This window comes from Fusarium keratoplasticum, chromosome 3 (assembly GCF_025433545.1).
Source record: "Fusarium keratoplasticum isolate Fu6.1 chromosome 3, whole genome shotgun sequence".
In the NCBI taxonomy this organism is placed as follows: Eukaryota; Fungi; Ascomycota; class Sordariomycetes; order Hypocreales; family Nectriaceae; genus Fusarium; species Fusarium keratoplasticum.
Window position 1 is genome coordinate 3,994,961 of NC_070531.1, and position 23,620 is coordinate 4,018,580.

General features: G+C 53.5%; 7 protein-coding genes across 7 annotated transcripts; 3 read left to right on the top strand and 4 right to left on the bottom strand.

Annotated features, from left to right (window-relative positions):
* Positions 1-252: 252 nt before the first annotated feature.
* On the top strand, positions 253-1,518 carry NCS57_00454300 (uncharacterized protein; the record flags this gene model as incomplete). Its single annotated transcript, XM_053054501.1, has 2 exons — positions 253-465; positions 514-1,518. 2 exons carry the CDS (start codon positions 253-255, stop codon positions 1,516-1,518), a joined length of 1,218 nt encoding a protein of 405 aa, XP_052916661.1.
* A 331-nt stretch (positions 1,519-1,849) lies between these two features.
* Positions 1,850-4,348, bottom strand: NCS57_00454400 (Zn(2)-C6 fungal-type domain-containing protein; the record flags this gene model as incomplete). The annotated part of the gene is made up of 3 exons (XM_053054502.1): positions 1,850-3,941; positions 4,087-4,221; positions 4,293-4,348. 3 exons carry the CDS (start codon positions 4,346-4,348, stop codon positions 1,850-1,852), a joined length of 2,283 nt encoding a protein of 760 aa, XP_052916662.1.
* A 4,254-nt stretch (positions 4,349-8,602) lies between these two features.
* On the bottom strand, positions 8,603-9,361 carry NCS57_00454500 (uncharacterized protein; the record flags this gene model as incomplete). Its single annotated transcript, XM_053054503.1, has 2 exons — positions 8,603-9,043; positions 9,092-9,361. 2 exons carry the CDS (start codon positions 9,359-9,361, stop codon positions 8,603-8,605), a joined length of 711 nt encoding a protein of 236 aa, XP_052916663.1.
* A 2,542-nt stretch (positions 9,362-11,903) lies between these two features.
* NCS57_00454600 (uncharacterized protein) lies at positions 11,904-13,886 on the top strand (the record flags this gene model as incomplete). Its single annotated transcript, XM_053054504.1, has 1 exon — positions 11,904-13,886. The coding sequence occupies one exon, from the start codon at positions 11,904-11,906 to the stop codon at positions 13,884-13,886; it is 1,983 nt and encodes a 660-aa protein (XP_052916664.1).
* Positions 13,887-16,371: 2,485 nt separating this feature from the next.
* NCS57_00454700 (uncharacterized protein) lies at positions 16,372-18,576 on the top strand (the record flags this gene model as incomplete). The annotated part of the gene is made up of 2 exons (XM_053054505.1): positions 16,372-17,296; positions 17,345-18,576. The coding sequence occupies 2 exons, from the start codon at positions 16,372-16,374 to the stop codon at positions 18,574-18,576; spliced, it is 2,157 nt and encodes a 718-aa protein (XP_052916665.1).
* Positions 18,577-19,284: 708 nt separating this feature from the next.
* Positions 19,285-20,291, bottom strand: NCS57_00454800 (uncharacterized protein; the record flags this gene model as incomplete). Its single annotated transcript, XM_053054506.1, has 2 exons — positions 19,285-20,056; positions 20,110-20,291. The coding sequence occupies 2 exons, from the start codon at positions 20,289-20,291 to the stop codon at positions 19,285-19,287; spliced, it is 954 nt and encodes a 317-aa protein (XP_052916666.1).
* A 908-nt stretch (positions 20,292-21,199) lies between these two features.
* On the bottom strand, positions 21,200-22,145 carry NCS57_00454900 (SRR1 domain-containing protein; the record flags this gene model as incomplete). The annotated part of the gene is made up of 3 exons (XM_053054507.1): positions 21,200-21,431; positions 21,485-21,722; positions 21,776-22,145. The coding sequence occupies 3 exons, from the start codon at positions 22,143-22,145 to the stop codon at positions 21,200-21,202; spliced, it is 840 nt and encodes a 279-aa protein (XP_052916667.1).
* Between the last annotated feature and the right edge of the window lie 1,475 nt (positions 22,146-23,620).

Here is a 23,620-nt window from a genome sequence, read left to right on the forward strand (position 1 = left end):
ACCTGCATCGCCAAGTCTCACTGTACCTCGCATCAGCATATTTCTCAAGCCACATGCATCACATCAGCCTTGACCGATCAAACATTCCAGAATTTCTTCTGCACAACGTTTGATCAACGGTGAGTGACTCAGACTTTTGCATCTGCCAAGCAGCTGTGATTGGACGTTGCACAACCCCTCACCGTTGTCCAGCATAAAAGCATCAGAAATCCACTCCACGCTATCGTGGAAAAACTCAAGGTCGACGATACGATGGAGGCAGACTACAGCAAGTATCTTTCTTCTCTATACACTGGGACGTCATGGTCCGTTACTCGGCTCTCTGGCGGTCTTGTCAATACTACTCTCCGCGCGACGCAGACCTCTCCAGTCCAGTCGGATGTGCCCACGTCCGTCATTCTCAAGCATGCAAAGCCATATGTCGAGGTCGCAGGTCCAGAATGGACCTTTTCAACCAAGCGTCAGGTAAGTCTCCTCCTTCGTTGATGTGATGCTTAAGTAACACTTGTCCAGGAGGTTGAAGCCATCTTCCTCAACCTCTTCTCAGAGCACGGCGCACTCTCCTATCTCCGAAAAGAACCGTATTGGAATTCTCCTCGATGCCTGCATCATCGAGAAGGAAAGGAGTCAGACCTTGGACTCTCGTCCTCCGACCAAGAAGCCTCAGTCCTCATCCTGAGCGATCTCGGCAACCTAGTCAACATCTTTGACTTCATCTGCCAGCAATCCCACCGACCTTGGGACGAAGTACGCCCCAAGGTCGAAAAGCTAGGCTACGACCTTGGAAGAATCTTTGCAGCGATTCACAGCCCCGAGAGAGTTATCCGAGTTCAGACCTCGAATCCCCAGGCAGCCGCCAAACTCACACACTCGCTCACACGAGACATTGTGCGCACCGCCGCCATCGAACCCCTCCGAACTCGTCTCGCTAGTACTCCCAACGCCAACAAGCTATTCGCCCGTGTCGAAGAAGGTTTCCGCGCGCAGGAGGGAGCGCATCCTTGGTCCCTTGCCATGGGTGACTTCACCCAGGGTTCCATCCTAATGCGCGATCCCAGCGAGGCAGAAGAAGACTGGACCCCCACGCTGGTGGACTGGGAGTTTGGCCAGCTCAACGGCCGTGGCGTGGACGGAGATCTGGCGCAGTTCCTTGCCCATCTCCACTGCGAGCTGCTCTCGCGCCCCCGGACTTCGGCCCTTCATCGTGCCGTCTCGGCCCTTTCCTTACGCTTCTGCGCGGGGTACGCCTCGCGTGCAGGGTTGCGGTTGAGAAGGCGGGCAGACGATGAGACGCTGCGGCTGATGAGGTGGGCGTTTATCACGCATGGCCGGGAGATGGTGAACCAAGCATGTGAATCCTACAAGGGCAACGAGAGATTTGACGAGATTTTCAAGGTTGGAGTGTGGTACCTCGAGAGGGCTGGGGATAATGTGGAGGAGTTTCTGGAGGAAGACAACTGGAAGGAATTGGAGAAGGAGGATGGGATGATGCTTCAGTCACTGTTCGAGGTACTTTGAAGTGAAAGAGATCTGGAGGCACAAACGATGCCAGGCCCTGAGGGCATCTCGTTCATTACTACTGTCCACCAACCGATGGCATGCAACACCATATCCAACCAGGCATTATCTCTGATCTCTCCCTCTCAACATATCCTACAATAAAAACAGGGCCCCTATTGGCCCCAAAACGCCTTCAAATTTCCAAGCCCATAGCCCAATGGCCAGATATCATGTCGTCTAAAAACAGGCACGCCAATAAACTCCATCAAAGCTGTCTAAATCCCTCCCCCTTTCCCGCCTTTTATGTTATACCTATATGTGCATCCATCATGTCACGTCAATGTTGGCTTTAACAGACGCCCGAGAGGATCGAGGCCGAGTCCGAAACGGGTTGTCTGTGCCAGTCAAGGAGTCCATCGGGGCGGACCAGGAAGGCCGACGCTTCCTCGACAAGCTCCCATTCGCCGGTGGCTGGGTTCTTCTGAGCCGATCGGAAGATGATGTTGGTCCCCAGATCCTCAAACACAATTTCTCGTCTCCTGAGTCGTAGCCACTGTTCGTGTTCGTTGCCTTCCATCGAGTTCATCATCTCGACCTCGCGGTTCTTGATCGCAATCGCTCGGAAGACTCGGCTGTCGCGCAAGGCGTTGCGGATGGGATATTGACCCAGAATGCGGATCGCTTCGTCTCGCACGGAATCATCCCGGCATCCGAATGACGAGACAAAAAGTGGCCAGGTCCAGCCCGAGTCCATTGCGAAACCGCAGCTGGGACGGCACGAGATCAATAGCTCGGCCAATGTGTTGATCTCTTGGTAATACGGTGTAAGCTCGCGAGCCTTATCAATGCCAGTATATCGCGGCATGGCGGTGTAAATGTAAAGAATCAGGAACTCGACACGTAGGTTGATGGCCACCAAGTATGGCTGCATGTCGTTCTGCCGGTTGTTGGAAACAGACTGAAACAGGGGATCAAATGACTGTGACCACCTCTGCAGCCAATACCGTGATTCATCAACAAACTTGGAGATCCTGGGATTTTTCGTCACGCTCGATAGCTTCGTCTCGAGCTCCCCCATGTCCTTGACCTTGGTGAGGCCAAGCTGCGCCGTTACCACGGTAAGCATGGGGACGTGTCCAACCATTTGCCTCTGGAGCAGACTCCAATAGTCACGAGCTTCCTCAAAACTGCCGAATGTCGGAGGCATGTCCTCGATATTCGTGATGCTCGTAATTCGGGGCTTGAAGTAGGGAGAATACTTGGTAAAGGGGGCAATCCCTGGCGGTCTTTGTGGAGGGCCCTGAGCCGCCCGTGGAGGCGTCTGTTGATCTGACGTACTCCATGGGCTTCCTTGACTTTGGGGACTGGGAAGGCCTGTCGGTACTTGTTGGGTTGGAGAACTCGTCCATGGCGAACCTGGCTGACTGGGTGGGCTGGAGGCAGACATGGGACCACCAGGGCTGGAACTTCGACTTGCGAGAGGGTCACTGGAGGCGGGTGCAGTTGGTTTAGGGGGGAAGAAGAACTTCCTATATGACCCCATGAACGAACGTGACTGCAACTCCAGAGGCTTGTAACAATCCAGAATCTCCTGGACCAGCGCAGGGGGCGCGGGAGCAATGCTGACCAGGTCGGGTGCCTTTTCGGAGCAAGCAGCAAGCTCATTGAGCATACTAAAGCCATGGGTGACATGCTTGAGGGCGGCTGGCATGTTCCCCCTTTGCGTCTCGAAGCAGATAAAGAGGAGTGACGATAGCATGGCCGTGCGGAGGCCTTCTTTCGATGGTCGGGCCTTGGACTGGAGGCGAAGGGCCTCGCAGTAGTAGATTATGGCATTGAGGTAGTGTTTGTTATCGCTCATGAGGTCGTCATTAGGTGATGAAGCCTCAAACTCGACATTAGAGGCCTTGCGCAGGGCACCAACAGCCATGGCCGCATATCTCAACGTGGGCTCTTGTAGTGTAAGTTGAGGCATTGTAATCGTCCATAGTCGCGAATTCCCGAGGCCGCCACTCAAGAAGTTGATGGTGAGGTTGGACCACTCGTCAAAGTAGGCGCGTTGATCGCTATTGGCGAAGCAGACGGTGTTGACAGTGGGTTCCTCGAGGATCGGCGGTGTCCTTGGTCTAACGACGGCGGTGGAGCCCGTGGTAACCTTGATATCTGACGTTGCAATGCTCGTGGAGGAGGAGCTGAACGAAGTACTGGAGCTGATCGAAGTGCTGGAGCTAAGCGTGGAGCTAGAGTTGACGGTGGAAGTGGAGCGGTAGGTTGCGGCGGTCGTTGGGCGTGATGATTGTTCGGAGGGAGCGGATGTGGTGGTGGGAGAGGTTGAAGATGATGAAGCGGGAGGGTTCTCGGTGTAACCGTCACAATAGCCACGCCATTTCATGCAATTGAGGCACGAGGGCTTGGTCTCGTCACACTTGACGTGCCGCTTCCTGTGACGCAAGTGTTAGCGCTGTCTAACGATCCAGGAGATGTCACTGGAGCCGGCACTTGGCGATAATGCAGGGGCTTGATTATACATACTTGCCTACAAACTGTCAGTGACGCGTTCAACATGGAGAATAGCTGCACAGATACTCACAGGTGCTGCATCCCGTGCGCGCCCTGGTCGAGCTGCGCCGGGTATGCCGGGTACGGGTTTCAAGGGCGAAACGATGAGTGCCGCCTCTCGCCGCAGCAGCATGCGCAGACCTTCCTGTTGCGGTTGACGTCCTGTATACGAAAAACGCGTTGGTCAGAGTTTGACTTCTTGCGCGACAAGGGTTTTGTTTGGGGGAGCTCACCCGACGGAGGTTGCGGCACGAACGGTGTTGATGGGAAGCGAGAACTGGATCTCCATGATTGTGGTAGTATAGAGGATCCAGCTTTACAGCCAGCAAAGAAGCAATTGATTCTTATATCGCCAGCCAGCTCGAGTCAAGTCGAGTTGGAGCCTCAGCCCAACTCAGCTGAAGAATTCAATGCAATGCAAGGAGCTGAATGAAGCTGTCCAAGGCAGAAGGCCAAGGACCCCAGCCGACTGGAACCAACGGGAACGGGGACAGCTCGGCACTCGGAATCGGGTACGTAGCTCTCACCCACAACGGGCAGGCTGTCAGGCACACTTTCAATGGACCACAGACGTTTGTGTGGAGGCGGGATCTCGCAGCGTCAGCGGCGCCTGGCCAGGGAGAAGCGATGTGAGGAAGAGTGCATCTGCCGTGAAACCTCGATAGTTGTCGATAATAAATGTTTGGGAGCACAAACGAAGAAAGAAAAAAACGGGTTTGCCGAAAGTGTCAATGTCTTCTGCCGTGGCCAAGTAATAAGCCAAGACTCTCTCTCTCCACTCGGTATCCAAAATGGGGATTGGGCAGACAAGATCCGGTAGTGGTGGTGGTAGTGGTACCGGTAGCGGTGATGGTGGGCGCAGGTCGCTTGTCACAGGGCGTTACTGGCGGGAGGTTTAAACGGGAAGGGGCAAGAAGGTGTGGTGCGGTAACAGTTAGAGCAAGGGGAGTGAAAAGTCAAAACCGGGAGAGGCGGCGCTCAAAGAGTTGATGTAGACGAGACGGGGACGGAGACGGATGGATGGCTTGGAAATAATTGAATGAATGGACAGGACAGGCGAGCGATATGTATGGACGAACAAGGTGGGTTTAGCTTGGCTTGGAATGGAGTGAAAGGCGTGAAAGGCGAGTGGGTTGAGGCCAGGGACCTGGTCACGGGATCGAGAGATTGATTGGAGAGAGAGGAGCCCTCGCCTCTGGCAGCGAGTGTTTGTTGTTTAGAGATGGAGGGATGGACGAGATGGAGGGAGGGCATCCATGGGAAATGCAATGCAAGTGACCAGGGGAAGCGAACGATGGGGGTCCCCCTCGGTCTTCGGGTCCTGGGTCCTTGGACTTGGGTCCGCTCCGTCCAAGGTCCATTAGAAGTGGGTTAGGAGGGAACAAGGTGAGTCAAGGTGAAGAGCATCTGTAGATTATCAAGACGTAACAGAACCGCTCAACCAGTCAGTCACTTGTCTCTGCATGGCATGGCATCATGGAATCCTCCGTGCCATGTGCGTCACAGAACAAGATGAAGATGTGCGCCGGCGCGTGGCTGTGGATCCGCCGGTAAAGTGTACTTGATGCCTCACACAAAAAAGCCTATGACAGCTTGTACCCCAAATGAGAACATCAGGCAGGGGTCTGGGGCTGAAAGGGCGCCAGCCGAGTGGAGGCCGCCGGATCCGAACTTGAAGTCGAGATGAAGAAAAAATAAGGTACAACACCATTTTCAAGGTTAACTCAAGTAAAGTCAAGGTAGAGCAGATCAGAGTCGGTCACATAGCGAAAAGGATCAAGGGTGTAGAGCGCGGAATCATGACGGAACGCTCTCGACTCTCACACGGTCCCCCAGGCATCCCGTCCACTGGTACAGGGTGCACCCAAGGTCTACGATGGATCCTGCCGTGAAAATGGAGACCTTCTCTTGCGAGTTCCAGATCATGGTGGGAGGACGTTTGGGTAATGGAAAAAAAGTACCTGCCTACCACTAGCCCCGTCATTTTAGACGTACGTTGAAGCTTCACGAGATCCGTCCCATAATTCCCTCCAAGCCGATCAGTCTACACCAAAAGACCATCATCAGTCGATGTCCCTCCCCAAAAGCGGCCAGGCACATTGACACACACTAGGACCGCCGGGGTTCATCCCACGCAGTCAAAGCGTAGAGTAAAGCCACATTTGGAACGACTGGACGACTTGACACAGCCAAGAGGCGAATCACTCCCCGAGTACCGGACCAGTCCCGCCGTTCCCGCCTCGACCTTGACACCCTTGGCCGGAAAATCGAAAGAGTCCTCTGTCTTTGCCTCCAGTTTCTCGTATCGGGGCGTGGCATTGTAGGCCCTGGCAGGTACTGATTGATAATGGTTGATTATCTCTGGCTCCGCATTCGCCCAATCCCGTCCCGGCGAGGCAGACTATTTGCGGTGGTTGCTCCGAGATCCAACACTAGTAGCTGAAAGAAGCTCAGGGTGCATGTCGATGAGGTTGTTGCTTGATCAAGTCGGCCAACAGCATGGGGGTTTGGCGCCCTACAAGCACAATCAACCCACGGCTACCAGACGTTCCGCGACAGCCCGCTAACAATTCCTCACATTAGGTAATCCAACATTCTGCCTTCTTTCTGAGGGTCGTATTCTCGGCTCTCACCCCGAGAGTACAATCACCAATATCAATCAGGGTCGGCCGCACTTTGATTATCTCCGCCAAATCGCGTTTAACATCCAGGCCGATCGTCGTTTTTGGCTGTCATCCTGGGACCCATCGCCGAACCACCACCAATCGAACCCTCGCGGTACCCCCGCGGTGGAGAAGGGGCCCTGGATTGATCATTGCCAGGGGCCACGGGACCGCGCCGAAACAAGGCTGTTGCTGATTCTAGCTTCTGACTACTCCGTCGGCTTTGAGATGGAGACATCGGCTTTTGAAGGGTTTCGGCTTTGGTGGTGATGATGGAAACATTCGGCTTCGTGTGTAAGACATGGTCAGATATCGTGCTCCATCCAGTCTCGCGGGCTGGCCTCGCCCTCGATGTTGTACTACCATCCTCACCGATCCGGCAGCTCACTATTGACGTCTTGATATTGCCTCACTGACAGTCTTGTCTTCATTTCACCTCATGCAACCTCGCCTGCGTGTTGGCCGCATCAACAACACCACCACCGGTACTGCACCATGCCTCGAAGCACCATCCCGCGCACCAAGGGCCCCCATCGCCAATAACGGCGACGCCCTGCGGGAGTGTCCCAGGATCGCAGTGTACATCCCGCTCTCGATGCACCCATTGCAAGCCAACGGCTCCAACAGTGGTGTCAGGTCACCAGCTCCCAGCAACCCCTCCGCAAGGACAGGCCCATGAACAGGGCTGAAAGGGCCCCAGTTCGGGGAACTTTACTCCCACCCTCGCGCCACATGGCCCATGGGGCCCAACCTGCCTGATGATCGTCGCATCTCGTCGGCCGTTGTTCCTTTTGGCCAGTACATGATGGTTCCAAGGCAAGAAACAGGCAAAGACAGCCTTTTTGGACGCCACACGCTGGCGCGAAGCTCGGCGTGAGACGGTTAAACGCCAAGACTGGGGCCCTCCTCGCCGCGATCGGCTCTTCCCAAGGCGACCTTGGCTCTCCTGGAGCCGAACTCGGTTGCGAGATGTGCTCGCTTGCAAGATGTGGTGTCGTCTGTTGTCTCTGGGCGTGCTTGGACGCTGTCAAACTCTGCATGGCGTTTAATTTTCCGGGAACCGGCGGGCACTCGACAACCCACAGGGCCCTGACCCTGTGTAACCAGCAAGACGTGAACGACGAGTTCCAAGCACTGACAAACTGGATTCTTGGGACCTCTCTTTGGTTCATGTGGCTCTCTCCAAGTGGGAATTGCCTGCCGCCGGGGCCTTGGTATTGGGACAGTCCAAGCGGACAGCCGGCCAGACTCGGCCTCCGAGCTCACATCCCGAAAAGGCAAAGAGGCACACGATCAACTTCGGCCAGCTTCTTCGGTCCCGTTCCTTACGCGGGTTGTCATGCTCTGCGGGCCCGTCCCGTCCGGAGTCGTTGAAGTTAGGATGTCGGCGCCTACGCCAAGCTGTTGGCTTCATGCAGGTTACCAAGTTGCAGTGCCGTGGTGTGCCCTACGAGGAGAGCTGAAACGGCAAAAGGCGCCAATGGATGTCTCAGATGAATGATTTGGGGTGTGAGTCCATCTACTAGGCGCGTTTAGCAAGTGCTTTGCGTATAACGCGGCAGAATTGCTTCTGAGACCAAGCTGTTAGTTGATCTACCATATGAGGCGTTCACCCAGAGCATCGGGCTGCAGCCTCCGTTCATGATGACCTGGCACTTGATCTAACAGCTCGTGTGGTCATATTGACACAGACATCTCTCTGCTCTCTGCTTCAGTGTCCCCCATGATCTGAGTATATCCCATGCTGACTGCAAGAAACCCCACTGCTTGACAACTAGATCAGGACTTTGGTAATTTTGTCATTCGACATTTACACATTATGCCACTCCTGGCTAATAGTACAGGTTCAATCGTTCATTACATGCTCCGCAGGCATGCCTCTAACGCCGCTCACTGGCAACCTCCTCGGCACTAGCAGCCACTCTCTCCTCAGCGCCAGGGTAGTTGGCTGCGGCTTCACCACCCTTGCCCCGATAATCAGTTTCATGTTCCCGATCAGCTCCCTTGTCGTGGATGGGATCTGTCAAGCTCGCACCAACACCCTCGAGACCAGCACCGACCTTCTTTCTCTTGCCACCATGCTCCTCCTGGCTTGTCATTCCGGAGCCAGGGTGCCCGAGGCCAGTGTGGACATCTGCAGAAGTGGCGCCTTGAAGAGTGTCGGAAGCAGAGACGCCACCCTCCATGCCTGGGGCCTGCGTGGGATATTCACTTGAGGGTTGAGGCTCGAAGGAGTGCTCAGGAGGGGCAGTGCCAGGGGGGTACTGCTCAGCGCGGAATTCGGGCTTGGCGTCGTCGCCTACGAGGACACCAGGAGCATGCTGACATGTGTAAGTAAGAGAATGGTTGAGATGTTGGGAGAAACGTACGCCCTTGGTGGTGAGAGGCTTGGAGGGGGCGACCTTGCTGCGGAATTCGCCCTGAGCGGGAGTTGCGGAATCGGGGTTGACAGACATGGCGGAAGTTTGTGAGGTTGTATGGTGATATACAGGTGTGTTTGATGAGAGGCTCCAAGGTACACAGATGGAATAATGATAATGGTGAGAATGAAGCGGTTTCTTCACGCTGAAATGGACGATATAAATCGTTGTGATGCCCAGACCCAGATGTATGATGTCAACATCAACGAACGTCGACATGACATCACAATGGACTCGCCCATTCAGGCCCGACCATCATCACTATCTCACCGAAACGTCTTGTAGGGAATACGTATCAAGAGAAGAATTCTTCAGAACAATTCTGCCCTGGCAGAAGTGCTGAGTGTCAAGTCGATCGATGAAGATATTGGCAGAAATGTGGAGCAGAAACGGAGGTGAGCTCCGAGAGATTGCTCGTTGGCTGGGGATGTGGAGGAGGATGGCATCTTGAACGTCATGATACAGACTAGCGATGGTAAAGGTGCAAATGAAAAAAAATCTGTCTGGGCTTCAGAGTGTTGACGTCTTCTACACTTATGTCTGATCTGTCACTGCAAGTACAAAGACTCTTCAATGTCTTCATACATGGACATTGAAAGCTATTGACGGTGCAAGATCAATGACCCCTCTGTATTTAACTCGCATTGGGGGTCGCAGAGAATTGTTGGATGATAGTTTAAAGGCCCTCAGGGGGGTCTCGTGACAGCCAGCAGACAAGTGTCGACGCGAAGACACGAATTCACGCTTCGGATGGAGGATTTTGCTTTCCTAGCACAGGATAGATCTATATCAAGGCCTGATTCACTGTCACGAGCTTGCCTAAGCGAAAAACGAGCACTTGCGATGTCGGGAGGAAAGATATGCAGGAGATGGAGAGAGTATGGATGTGGACGGTGGGGGAAGTGTGCGTGGAGGTGAGAAGATAAGGCGAGATTCGTGAACTCAGTGCCCACACCCAGAGGTATCATTTCAGACAATCTAATATGGCAAGATACATATGCAACCGAGTCATTCCCGTCGTGTTCGGTCCTCCTTGATGAACTCCTCATCGCAGTAAGATGGTCCGGTACTATTGAAGGTGTCTGGCCTCAAAAACATCAGCGCACCAACAATCAAGTGACCACTCGGACACTAATCCCCTTTTCGCAGAGATTTTGACAGCTCATGCCTGTTGAGCGAGTTTTCTTCAACGTCCAACCACAGAGCTTGGAAGTCAGGAGTTTTTAACCACGGACCGGTTTCAGGGCAATGCACCACATACGAGCCCAAACTGGAGAGATCTCGGAAATTTTTTTGCATGACATGATAATAGAAAAGAGTTCTGTTAGGTAAGCGGGATGTCGTAGAGGGAAAGCCTGCTTGGGTATCCTTGTTGGATGTGTTTGATGGATGTCTTGGTCTGAATGCCGGAATCTGTGTAGGGGATTGCATCCCTGGGTCAATTACAACGAGAACAAGATTCACCAAGATGGCTATAGCATGATGATATTTTATGTATCAGCTAGAATTGCATTTGTCTGGTAACGAGTAAGTGAAGCATTGACAAGGCGCATCGCAAGCGCCGCGTAAGAGACTGAGCTCCCTCTCGCAACTCACCTTTCCTCGCTCGGCCAATGTTTCACGTATATCATGGCCAAGTCCCGAGACATGCTTGCATCTACGAACGTAGCTTTCCGTAGAAGTATCTTGCTCAACAAGAGATTATTCCTGTGGATCATGCACACCTCCCTGATCGTCTCAGTGGTGTTGGATCTTGGCTGTAGTTATCCCGAGCAGCAGCGATAGTAGACGAGCTGATACTTTCTATATTATTACACAAACTTGTATGTTTGCTGTCATAGATTGATATGTCACCTGCCGTAGGCAATCGTGTTGCAGCTTGATAGTCCCGCCACCGAGGTTAGTCGTTTGCCTGAACAACATGGAACTCCTCGCCAATGTGCCAACACTTCGCCTTTATAGCGTCTTTAAAGTAAAATCCTAGTCGCTAGATATGTTTTTCAGCCTCCAAATGTCTTGATTAACCATCAAGCCGTCTTCTTGATGATGGGTCGAGACCTGGGTTGTCGGGATCGAGGCCAAGCGTCGATCAAGTCAGAGTTGATCTGAACTTGCATAGGTAGTTTCTTGACACTAAGGGTTCCTGGGCTTGGCAACTCAGAAGCAGGGAGGGTAAGTAAGTATTTCGGCCTGGGCAAATGGGCGCAGCTGCGTTCTTTCTGCAAAGGCTAGGCCCAGAAGTCTGAGACAGTCGCTCTATTTAGTTATCACTGACCGCTTCTTATTACTTCATATCGAATTGGTTTGTATTCAACCTTCTGTCAATTGCGTCAACAGAAACCCAGTTGCCTGTACCAGATCCGAACCAACAGCCTCGTTTCCCTGTGCGGAGAGACAACCGCACCAGGACCAACAGCGCCGCCTCTCAGACACACGGCAACTTCGGTTACGTCCCTCGAACGAAATCGCTTACAATTGCCGTTTGTTCACTTTACGCCATGTGATTTGCTCCTACTCAGAGCCTGGTTTCGTCGAGTACCCAGTCATGGAGTCCCGGGCGCGCCACACTGGTGTTGGAAGTTTGCTTTTCTGTTGGGCCAAGACAGACCAAAACGTGATTGAGAACCGCTGCGGTACGCGCACCCAACTGACAGGTCATTACTGGGGGGTTTAATCACCGCCTGTTGGTTTTCTCATTAACCCCACGGGGCTCTGTCCATGTCCCGCTCTGCGTTTCGCATTCTCCGGGTGCAACGCGACCATGTTCAAGAATACGCCTCGACCGGTGCCGACACACGATATAGATTCGTCTACGGATGAAGAGGATGGTGTACCGTTCATCAGCGAAGAAGATGACCCGTTGATACCCTCTGCCTCAGACGTTCGCCGGACGTTTCGCGACGGAAAGGCCATGTGGGATGCTCTCTTCCAGCAAGCGAGGGGGATTCCCAGGGGTCTATGGCCAACGGGCATGTTGGATCCCTACATTGCCTTGATGGATGTTCCCAGTCTTCCGGAGCATCTCCCTACCGATCGAATTCTTTACGGAAGGCCTCGGTGGCGTCTCTCTCCCGACATTGCGAGTCCGAGGTCTACGGGCCAAGACGATGATGGTCCAACGCTAAGACATGGTCGTCGGCTGGCGTTTTTCCTCCAGGCTGAAGACCCAATTCGCAGCAGTATCAGTCAGGAGGCTGCCTCGTACTCAATGGGCTTGGATTCAACCACGACAGGCAGCCTTTCCGTCCTGACAATGTGTTGGTCGTACATCTTGTCAGTCCAAGTCCTCGAGATGCAGGGTCGCCAAGTGTGCTACTCTTCCTACCGCTTGTCACCTCAGCAACACGAGACGCCCATGATCGATCTCGACGACGCATCGTCTGCGCTCGTCAGATGGCTCTGTGCTATTCTCAGTCCTGAATCCGGCTGGGGTGCAAAAGATGAGGGAAAGCTACCCATGTTTGCCACCTTTCTCAACCAAGATGCTCAAATCGTCATTGGGGGAGCTCCCATCTCGACCACAGACGTACACTCTGCGCCAAGTTCGTCCGAAGCGATGAAGCTACTCATTGAGCTCTGCGGCCTGTTTCGCCTTGGAACTGAGCGCAGCGAGGGATCCAAATGGGAAGCCATATCGCCGTATCAGGCGGGTTTCCTGGCCGCGCTCGTCCTACCGTTTTACACCTTCATGGGTCTCCAACCACAGCTGCCAACGCCGCGCCTCACCAAGTCACAGCGCGGTGTATTCGAAAACGCCGATGAGCAAGGGATCCGGCAGTATTACTGCGACCTCCGATACTTCATGGCGCTCGGTAGTCATCCTCCGTCGGTTGGGTCGGTCCTGTGGAGCATCTTCTGGCAGCCAGACGTTGAGTGCAACCTGGTGGGGCCATGGCTGTCTTCGATACTTGAAGTACTGAGGCCAGCCATCAGGCAGAAGCATGTGGAGGTGACCTTGAAGATGTTTATCGCGCGTCGGCCTCGAGTGGCTATCTGGTGGGTGGCCATCTTCCTACTGGGCGATTTGACCGCCCTAGACTGCATACAAAGGTATACCCAGAAGCTGGAGGAGAAAGGGGGAACGGGGTCCATGACGGCGCCTGATCCAATAATATCCGCATGGACAGGCGCGAAGCAGACTTTCCTGGATGATGAAAAGGACGCAGCATACGGGGAGCAGACAGACCTGGTTTCGAGGGCGGACGTGCTTCGGTGTCGGTTCGACCTCAAGCTCCAGGACTATGCCTCAGTCCTCCTGGCCTGGAGACCGTTCGGGTATATACAGAAAGGCCAGGTTGAAGTCGAGCTCTGGCCGCTGTTAGAGACCAAGTATGACCGGCAGTACCACTCGTTCGTGTGGTATCCCGAGAGGGACTCGCTCGCAAAACCGGAGCATGGATTTAGACACGATACCGGTAGGGATGTGAAGGATGTCCCCGACAACTTGGACCGACCTTCCACTGGCATCATGTCGAAAGGGGGTTATCAGCCTCCCCTCAGCATCCGGCCCTCAAGAATATCGACACGGAGGATGTTGAACTTCTTGGTTGAAGACGCAGTAGCGAGACGTGACTGGGCGAATGCAGTCCTACCGGTTGACCAAGACCAGCTTCGGTGGTTATTTCACTGGGAAACCCCCGATCCGATGCAAGATAGTTCCAGCAGCGATAGGTCCGAGGGTGGTGGTAGCGTTAGATCAACGTCATGGTTCGTGGGGGAGTGGATAAACGGGAGATTCAAGTGATGACCAATAGAGCTCTATAAATAAGGCGACAAGGGCAAACAGGACTTGGGGTATGTAGATATCTGGATACACGGAGTATATTTACGGGTATTGTAGTGGTACATTGTATCTTGGCTTTTGTGTTTTGTTCTTGACTCTGCTTTGACAAGCCCACAACCGTTATTGACGAAAATGATCATGGGAGGTTCACCACACCTACTTCAGCCTAAACTTCTAAACTTTATGGCAAATGAAATGTGAACTATTCAACCGAGCGATTGATTGAACTTTTAATTGTATTGCCAGACCAGACAGCTCATAAATCCCTAATATTATTATGCAAAGCCAGCAATGAGGTGATCCCAGACTTGGCGCATCATATCACCATTCAAAGACAATGCTTACCCTGCAACATCAACGGCAGCCAATCAAAGACACAACAAATTGTCGCTCAGGGCTGACTGTTTCAGACCAGATCATCATGAACCATGTGAGACAGAGTGAATCACCGTTGCCAACATTTCTTGCCGGGGAGAGAAATAACCGGGTTGTCTCCTTGCGCAAGCCACATGCTGATGGCTGGGGGAGCTGAAAGCAAAGCCCGCCACTGTCAACTATTTTGTAGTCACAAGGCTCTGCCACTGTGTGTTCACGATAATCCAGTCGGCTGACGGGCTTTTCTATTTCATCAGTCGCTGAGCCAACACGTTGCATTGAATGCTGATTGGATAGCGAAAGAAAAACAGGATATGTGGACAAGTGTAACGATACAGTAGCAAACACACTGTCTGTCCACCATCATTGACCAACAAAACCTGTCTGTCACAGAATGATCGACGACAGCAAAGAGCCTGTCGCACCAGAGTAAAAAAAAACTGGGAATAAGACTGGGTCGTAGGATGCACAAGGGGGGCATCCTTTAATCATTCCGGGAAGCAAGCAAACAAAAGGCCGTTGGAATTCTGCCGTAATTTGGTGGACGACGCCGTTCAACGCCCGGTTTATAACATGGAAATTATCGTGAAGGGACGTGATATTTGATGGCGTTTTTGGGGAGACATGGGCTGTGCCGCTGTTTACGACGTGGGGCATGTATCTCTACGGTGAACATGTGCTGTGGATGCTACCTGAGGTGAAAGACACGAGGAAAAGAAATGAGAGACCTGAGAGAAAACCATCACTCTGGTACCCATGAATTCTGTTGAATGCATCTTCAGCCTCGTCATTATCGACTTCATTCTTGGTAATGGCCTCGTCGCTCAAGTGTCGTCAACTTGACACATGTTGTACATGCGTCGCGCACGCACCAAGTCAGGCTGCCGTTCATCCTTGAATCTGGGGCCATCATCGTCAATCGACCCTCATAATCACCCCTGCTGTGTTTTCCGGCTGATCAAAAACAGACCCCAGGCTGTTGACACCTCCCTCTTTGAGTCCCTTGTCACAGTCGCAGTTTGCGGCGCCGCCAAAATAAGGGGTTCAAGCCCAAATCTGAAATACGACATTTTAGAGCGCAAAGGCAAGACACGAGCTGTTGTCTAGAACCCACAAAGTCTGGACTTGTTTCTGAATATAGATATTTTTGCTTGCTCAGCTTCTCAAAGCCCGCTCCCGGCAGTTCTCTTCCGTTCTCGTGTCAGCAAAACAGACTTGACAGAAAGGACGCGCACGCATCTGCCCCGGATTTCTCGATTCTCACCCACCACTAGAGACCACCTCAAGTTTACGAACCTCGTGTCTATGGAGGCTGTGCCGTACCCGAGCGTTTCCTCAATTAACCAGGTTCCCACACGACACGGCACACGCTCATTAGACAATTAATTCATGGACTGGAACCCTTCCCGAGCGGCCGACGACCTTGAATCGTTTCCATTTTCAATCCAGAACCAAGTGCGTCACGGGTCCCCCGCTCCCTGGATCTGTCGGCTGGGCTAGGCCTGATTGACGGTTGCCAGGCCACTTCGGCCAGGGCGGAGAAGCCACTAAGCCTGGCTCTCACCGTCCGTAGGTTCCATTTAGCCCCAAGTCGACCGTCTGAGGTGTGTTTTCGGTCCGCATCCGGTGTGGCTCCCTGTGCGTAATGTGCATGGACTAGACGAGGGGGACCCGCCAGCGCCAGCGCCAGGTTCAGGTCCATCCGTCAGTGGAGGTCGGGTCGCATACTGCGGCGTCGCTCATGCATGGGCCGTTGCTCTCCAACAACCTCATCAACAACCTTTCCTCCCGCATACACACCTTTTCGACTGACTGCGTCTTCTTTTCGTGCGTCGCTCGTTCGTTCCCTGCAGCGCAGTCAGATTCCGTGACCGCATTCGCACCCGCGTCTCTCACTCGTTTCAACCCGCAAATCGAAATCAAGTCATTTGCCGAGACATACGACTCGCCGAGCCGGTCTCTCTCTGGCGGCTGGGGTCATCCATCCATCTGCTTGCTTGGCACTGCCTCCCCCTCGCTCATCGTCATCCCATCCCACCGTCCTCGGCTGTCGAGCATACATACACCCACCATGCAGCATTACCGAAACGATCACTACGAGAGTGAACCTCTCGACTCTCAAAACTACTACGAATCCTCTCCGCGACATCCCAACCAACCTCAGAACCACTACTCACCACCATCTCCCACGCCTTACTACGACGCTCCCTCTCCCGTGAGGGCAAACCACCCAAGCTCTCACCCCGACTCTGCATTCAATCGCATGCAGCCTGTTCAAGACAACTATAGTCAAGGCCGCTCGGCCTCGCCATACTCTGGCGGCTCTGCTAGCTACGACAGTCCTCGACGACCATCGCCTTCACATCACGACCAAGGCTACTATAACCAAGGGAGCGGCGCTGCTGCTGCTGCCGGCGGCGCCGGATACATGGGGTATGCCCACCCAAACGCTAACACAACTCCCGGCGCAGACAACTTTGGCCAGTCTGCGTCTGGTGGCATGGCGGGAATTGCCTGGGACGTCGCTGACCGTAACCCTCGCAATAGTGGCATGGACGCGATGGAGCGCACCGGACTGCCCCCGCCCCCCTCCCGATCTCAACAGAACCCCTACGATTCGAATGGCGGATACGGTTACGATTCTTCCTACGACAATGGCGCACATGGACCGTCACAGTCAAGCTTGGCTGGTCTCGCGCCTGGAGCGCCGCCAGGTTCCAGCTCAACACCTCACTTCAACGAAAGTGATCCCTACGTCAACAACCCATACCCCCCAGGCGGATACTATGCCAACAGTTCGCGTGGCAGTGCCAATCTGGGCGTCGTGAATCCACACGAGATTGTCGACGATGGAGATGATGGACTTACATACGGCAAGAGCCAAAGGAATTCAATGCTGAGCCTCTCCCACTCGGACCGCGGGAAGAAGATCCCTGCGGCAAGCGCTGCAGCGGTTGGGGGTGGTGCGGCCGCCGCGGGCCTAATGGGGAATAGAGGTGAGTTGCTTGTCGCGACACTCATGACTTGTCATTAACATTGTGCAGGCGGAGGTGGCGGCGGCGGAGGTTATGAGATGAATGCAGGCCACGAGAAGCCTTCCGACTGGCTGGAAAACGAAAACAAAAGAGGCAAGAAGTGGAAGTGGATCATCATCGTCGGCGTCTTCCTCGTCATTGTCGGCGCCATCGTGGGAGGTGTTGTCGGTGGTGTGGTCAACAATGGAAACCATGAGAGCAAAAGCGGCAGCAGCAGCAGCGGCGGCAAGGGACAATCGGCCGAAGAGGATGAGAAGAAGAACGGTGACCTTGGCAAGAGCAGCGCCGAGATCCAGAAGCTCCTTAACAACCCTGACCTACACCGAGTGTTCCCTGGTATCGACTATACGCCTCTCAACTCGCAGTACCCTGACTGCATGCACAATCCGCCCTCTCAGAACAACATTACCCGCGATGTGGCCGTGCTGGGCCAGCTGACCAACAAGATTCGTCTGTACGGAACCGACTGCAACCAGACACAGATGCTCTTGCACGCGATCGACCGTTTGGAACTGACCGACGTCAAGGTCTGGCTGGGAGTGTGGCTGGACAAGAACGAGACCACCAACGACCGACAACTGGATCAGATGTGGGATATTCTGGACGAGTACGGTGATGACCCATTCGAGGGCATTATCATTGCCAACGAGATTCTGTTCCGCGAGGAGATGACGATTACCAGCCTGGCCAAGATCCTGGATGATACCCGAACCGAACTCAAGAAGAAGAACATCAACCTCCCTGTTGCTACGTCGGACTTGGGCGATGACTGGACAGACGAGCTGGCCCAGGATAGTGACTATATCATGGCCAACATCCACCCCTTCTTTGCTGGCGTCACTGCGGAAGAGGCTGCTGCGTGGACATACAACTTCTGGGAGGTCCGAGACGGCCCATACTGGAAATCAGACAAGCAGAAGAACATCATTTCAGAAACAGGCTGGCCCAGTGCCGGTGGAAAGACGTGCGGTCAAGCAACAACATGTACCGAGGGATCCGTCGCTGGCATCGATGAGCTAAACACCTTTATGGACAACTGGGTCTGCCAGGCCCTCAAGAACGGGACAAACTACTTTTGGTTCGAGGCGTTCGACGAGCCTTGGAAGGTCAAGTTCAACGAGAAGGGCAAGGAGTGGGAGGACAAGTGGGGTCTCATGACTGTCAACCGCGAGCTCAAGGACGGCGTCAAGATTCCGGACTGTGGTGGCAAGACGATCAAAGACTACAAGGATTTTGCCTAGACGACTACGACTACGATCACCAACTCGACATTTTCTTTTCTTCTCTTTTTAGCGAAACGATACACACCAGATACTGGGTCGAATCTTTTTTCTCAGGAGATGAGAGGGGATCATCTGTTGGATGTTGTGTTACAACCAACAGATTTTCCCCATGGCTTGGTGTTTTAATCTCTGTTTTCTGTGTTGTTGCAACTGGAGTTCCGGGCCCCGAGGACAACGGGTAAAAACTGTTCTTATGTATGTTGTAATTCTGTGTCTGTCTGTTTCAAAAAGAGAGAGATGGACTCCTGGTATGAATGGGATCTTTATGGGAAAGGGGGTGGATTTGAGTCATGATTCGCTGGGCTATATAGTTGGTGCATGACAGCAACAAATGGGACGTACATTTCACGGCATTCTCCTTCTTTTCCCCTTTTTCATCGGTCCTCAGGTGTATGGGGTTGAGACACAGCTGACAGTCAAGTCTTTTTTCTTGTATATAGTTTGCCCACTCCCATGTATTTAGAGCTAGCTACTTTTCATCTGCAGCCTTTCATGTCGGGTATATCGATCGTCATCATCATCATTATCTTCATCCATGATTCCCAGCCCACCATTTTTTGCAAATAACTCCCACCTGTCCTTGAACTCCAAGGGCCTAATAGCCCTGATAGTTAGCCTCCATTTAGAGCTCCGTTAGCTTCCCATTAGAAGAGTGTTGGCCTCTCTTTAGATGTTCTGTCGGTCTAGGTCCTCCTGACCGTGAGCATGGCTCCGGGTCGTCATGGGGTGCCTCTCCCGGGGTCGGGAGCAGAAGCCGGGACCCTCGACGCCTTCATCGGGGTACAGGGGGCCGGGGTAGATGCCGTGCGGGAACAGGCCGGGAGCCCGGTAGCGGGCCTCACTCTCGTAGGTGTAGTTGGGCCGGAAGTGGATGTCGCCTTCGGTCATCTGGGTAGCAGCAGCACCTCTCTGCTCATGCTCACTGACATGATGGAGGCCATTCTCGCCCATCGGAACAGACCGGGGGCGGGAAGCAACGTCAGTCTGTCTGAGATGGACATCCATCTCGTTGAACGAAAGTCTGCCGTGGCCCTGGCTACCACGGAGTTCGGCGAGCTCATTCTCGACGGCGGAGAGACGGGCAGCTAGACCCCGCATGGTGGAAACGATAGCCTGTTGCTCCTCATGCTGACGGGCTACCTCCTGACGCAGGGCGACGATCTCGTTGCGAAGGGTCAGAGGGTTGGGGTCAATGTCGGCGGCGTAAGGCTGACTGTTGCCGAAAGGCAGGGCGATGCGAGAGCCCATGGGTTGAGGGTCGGCCATGGTGCCCTGGGGGGTGACGGACCGAACAGTCCTAGCAACCTGCACAGGGGAATCCGGCAGCTGCCCCGTGACGCGGGCCTCGTGGATGATGCGAGAGTGGGCTTCTCGCTTGAGGTGACGCTCGACCATCTCTGGGATACTCGTGTTGCAGAGGACCTTGCCTCCGTCACGGCTACAAATGTTTTAGCTAACGATGAGCTAGAGGTTAGAGGAGGATAGACATACCGTCTGTTCATGAGAGCGTGGCAGGCATCCTCAAGGATAGCTCTGCGGGTGGCGTAGTCGGCGTACTTGTACTCGTTCTTGCGAGCGGTGCGGTCGCAGACCTGCCAGAGGGCCTGGTACTCTGCCTCACGGGACTTGGGACCAGGGCGCTTGGAGTCGTCCGAGGAGGGAGAGTCGGCCATTGTGAGGGGTGTTGACAAAGGTTGGTGAGGTTGGTTGGATGAGGTATTGAGCGCTTTGTGAAAGTTGTTTGAAGAAAATTGTTGGCGTTTGCGTTGGGGTTGTTGATGGAAGAGAAGGAAGGGAAGGAGCTCTGACGGTGGGGGTAGCTCGAAGGGAACGGGAGTCGTCACTGAACAGTAAAACGCTAGCTGAATTTGTTTCCCAGTGGAAAAGCGTCGAGAAATGCTGTCGATTACCTGATATGGGAAGAATCAATCGGTAAGCGACAACTGACGTCGTGGTTGAAGGCAGTTGAGTTGTTTGGTCTTGAGGGTGGTGAGGATGAAGGAGGAAGAGTTCTTGAGAGGGTCCAGACGATTGAGGTTTAATGTAAAGAGGGAGATCTTAGAGGAGGCTCTGAGTAGTTTTATGAAGAGAAAGTTAGGGCAACCTGAGGATCCTGAGCAAAGAAAGAGGAAAGACTTTGAGGATTTTAGAGTAAAGAAGGCTCCGAAGATGGTGAATCAGAGTGAAGGGGAGACTGTTAGAAAAGTCTCTGAGGGTTGCGAGAGAAGATGAAGGAGAGAGAGTTTGAGAAGTGTTTGACGATCGTCAGCGAAGAGGAAGAAGTATTAGAAAAGACGCTGAGGACCTCTCTAAAGGTGATGGAGAAAGGGCTAGAGGAGTCTCCGATGATTGTGAGGTGAGATGAAAGAGGGAGAATTAGGATAGCCTGAGGGTTATGGTGAAGATGGCTAAGGAAGAAGAGTGAGAAGAGTCCGAGGATCATGACTTAGGTAAGAAGTCGGAGGAGAATCCTGAGTCTCAGCCCTAATCATCTACACGCCGTGATTCACACTCGGTCGAGATACCAGCAACCCTGGACTATGGGAGGAAAATAGGCGGTGCACACTTGTGAGGGGATTGGTTATGAAGTAGTTGTAGATTCATCTTTGCTGGATACCTCTTCCTCTCCCTTTTCCTCCTTCTCTTTCTCCCCCTTAGGCCCCTTTTCAGACACCGTCTCAGGCTCCCCAGCTGACTTCCAGTAGATACTCGTGCTCGAAAAGGCCGAGTCAAAGGACTCTTGCGGGAATTCACTCTTGGTATAAGATTTGTGCATCTTTTCCATCCTCTCAAGACCCTCCGTCGCAAACAAACTACAAATCCATCAACATCAGAGCAACAAAAGGGGGCAGAACAAACAACTCACTCGTCCCAAACTTCCCAGCCTGTTCCGACAAAGATGGCAGGCAGGTGTTTTTCTAGTGCCATGGCGTAGATGGGCTTGTAGAGGTGGACTCCGAAGAAGAGGGTGTCTTGGTCAATCATTTCGCAGCCTGCTGGTGTCTCGACTACTGTGTGACCTAGGTTTTTGAGGAAGGCTTTGTCTGAGGTGTTGAAGACGGGGTCTTGAAAGAAGCAGTCTATCTTTTGTTCCGTTACCCTCTCTATAAAGATACATGAGCCCAAGTGTCTGTTTCCTATGTTGAGGGTGACTAACCTAGTTCTTCTACCATGACCTGGAACGCAGCGAGTTGCACAAACGCCGACCTCTTGGCCTCCCAAGAGCCATCAGTAGGATCAAACGTCCCGACTCCGAGGTTCACTGCCCGAGATACGGTCTTGAGATGGGACGCCTTTTCCGAGACCAGCTCGCGGAGGCGTGAACAGGGCGGTTCGGCCTCCCATCGGTCACGGATGCGGCGGTAGTCGGCTTCGAGGTCTGAGGGGGAGCGGAGGTTGTCGGTGCGGGGTGTTATGGGGAGGGAGTTGATGTGCGTGTGAGAGGGGGTCTTCTTTGGACGGGATTTTCGAGATTTGCGGGTGACGTGTGTCCATTCTTGGGTGTCGGGTTTGTCTTGAGAGGGCATGATGAAGGAAGAAATGGCTGGTGTCAGAGCGAGAATCTAGATATCCTACAATAATCCACCGAGAGGAGAAACAATGATTCAAACACCAGCAAAGCAAACGGTCTAGGGTAGTCTAATCTGCTGCACTTGACTGTGCGAGGTGGTTCAAGATGCTGAGATTTCCCGACCCCACCTTCAAGGTGAAGCTCGGTGAGTGGCTCGGTGAGGTACACACTGCCGTTTCGTCGATCTCTTTTGGTGGCGTCTTTTCCCAAACACTCGGGACAAAGCCAATGCCGATTGGTTTTTTTGCCATTTGCCAAGCGACAGAAGCTTCCAATTGTGTTTTACAAAGTTAATCATCTCACGCCATTTACGGTCTTTGTCCTTGTTACAATATTGCGTACAATGGGCGCTCAATATCCCGCCGCGGCACCGATATTCTACGACTGTGCCTCTTGTCGTCGGTGTGACTGTGCTACCGGCGCCTATGATCGAACGAGTTACCTCAGTATCACAGGAGAGTCACCTGTTGCGCAGGGTACAGAGTAGAAACTCTTTGCTGACGGGATCCTCGGACAGATAGCCTTCACATGGATCTTGGCGGCTGCGCGGTTCAACGGCAAAAGGGCAGTACCGGCTCGACTCATCCGATCCCATGGCAAAGTCAGTCGATGGTGGAAGGGGGAGCGGCAGTTAAATGTCCTCTTGTGAACCTATCTTGGGCCTCGAAAAAGGTCTCTGTCTGCCAACCAACCTCCTCCCCCGCCGGCTTCGTGTCCCCCCTGGTTTATCGCCCCTCCGTCCCGTAGACACTTCCGATGTGCTACCCCTGCTCCAATCCCGTCTAGCTGGTGATCATTGGACGCTTTGTCCCCAACTCCCCCCATCTCTGGCATAGTGCCGGCGCTTAAATCTTCTCCAACCAGCGTCCGAGGACCAGCAAAGATGCCGCCGCAACGTGCGCCAGTCACCTCGACGTCGCCTCCCATTGGCGACACGCAGCAGGGTGCGGCAGGGGTCACACCCTCCGGCATGCATCGCGGCCCTTGTTCAACGGCCTCTGACTGGGCCGCTCCGCGCCGCCATGGGAATCACACTGGGGTCTTGCTCTTTTTTCCCTCTCTCGGATTCACAGAGAGGGACAAGTGCTTGCATGCAAGGCCAGAGGTCGGGCGGCTGGATTATGGCCCCCAGCGCCTTAAGACTTGCCCACGCCCATGCGGCCGCCCAGCATCGACTCCTCCTTTCACTCCGGATCTTCTACTCTAGCGCTCGTCCATATTCCGTACCGTACATTTTTCCTTTTCCCTGCGAAGCTGTCAGCCTGCTTGAGATGTCCAAGAACTGAAGAGGCTGAGCCTTGAATTCTTGGGACCAAGCATCACCGACTTGTCTGTTGAGCAAAGAGACCAACCACTCTTGATACAGCTCGGATCGGACCATTTGCCTATACAAATTTGCAATCCTCGACAAACCTCTCGTCGACCATCACA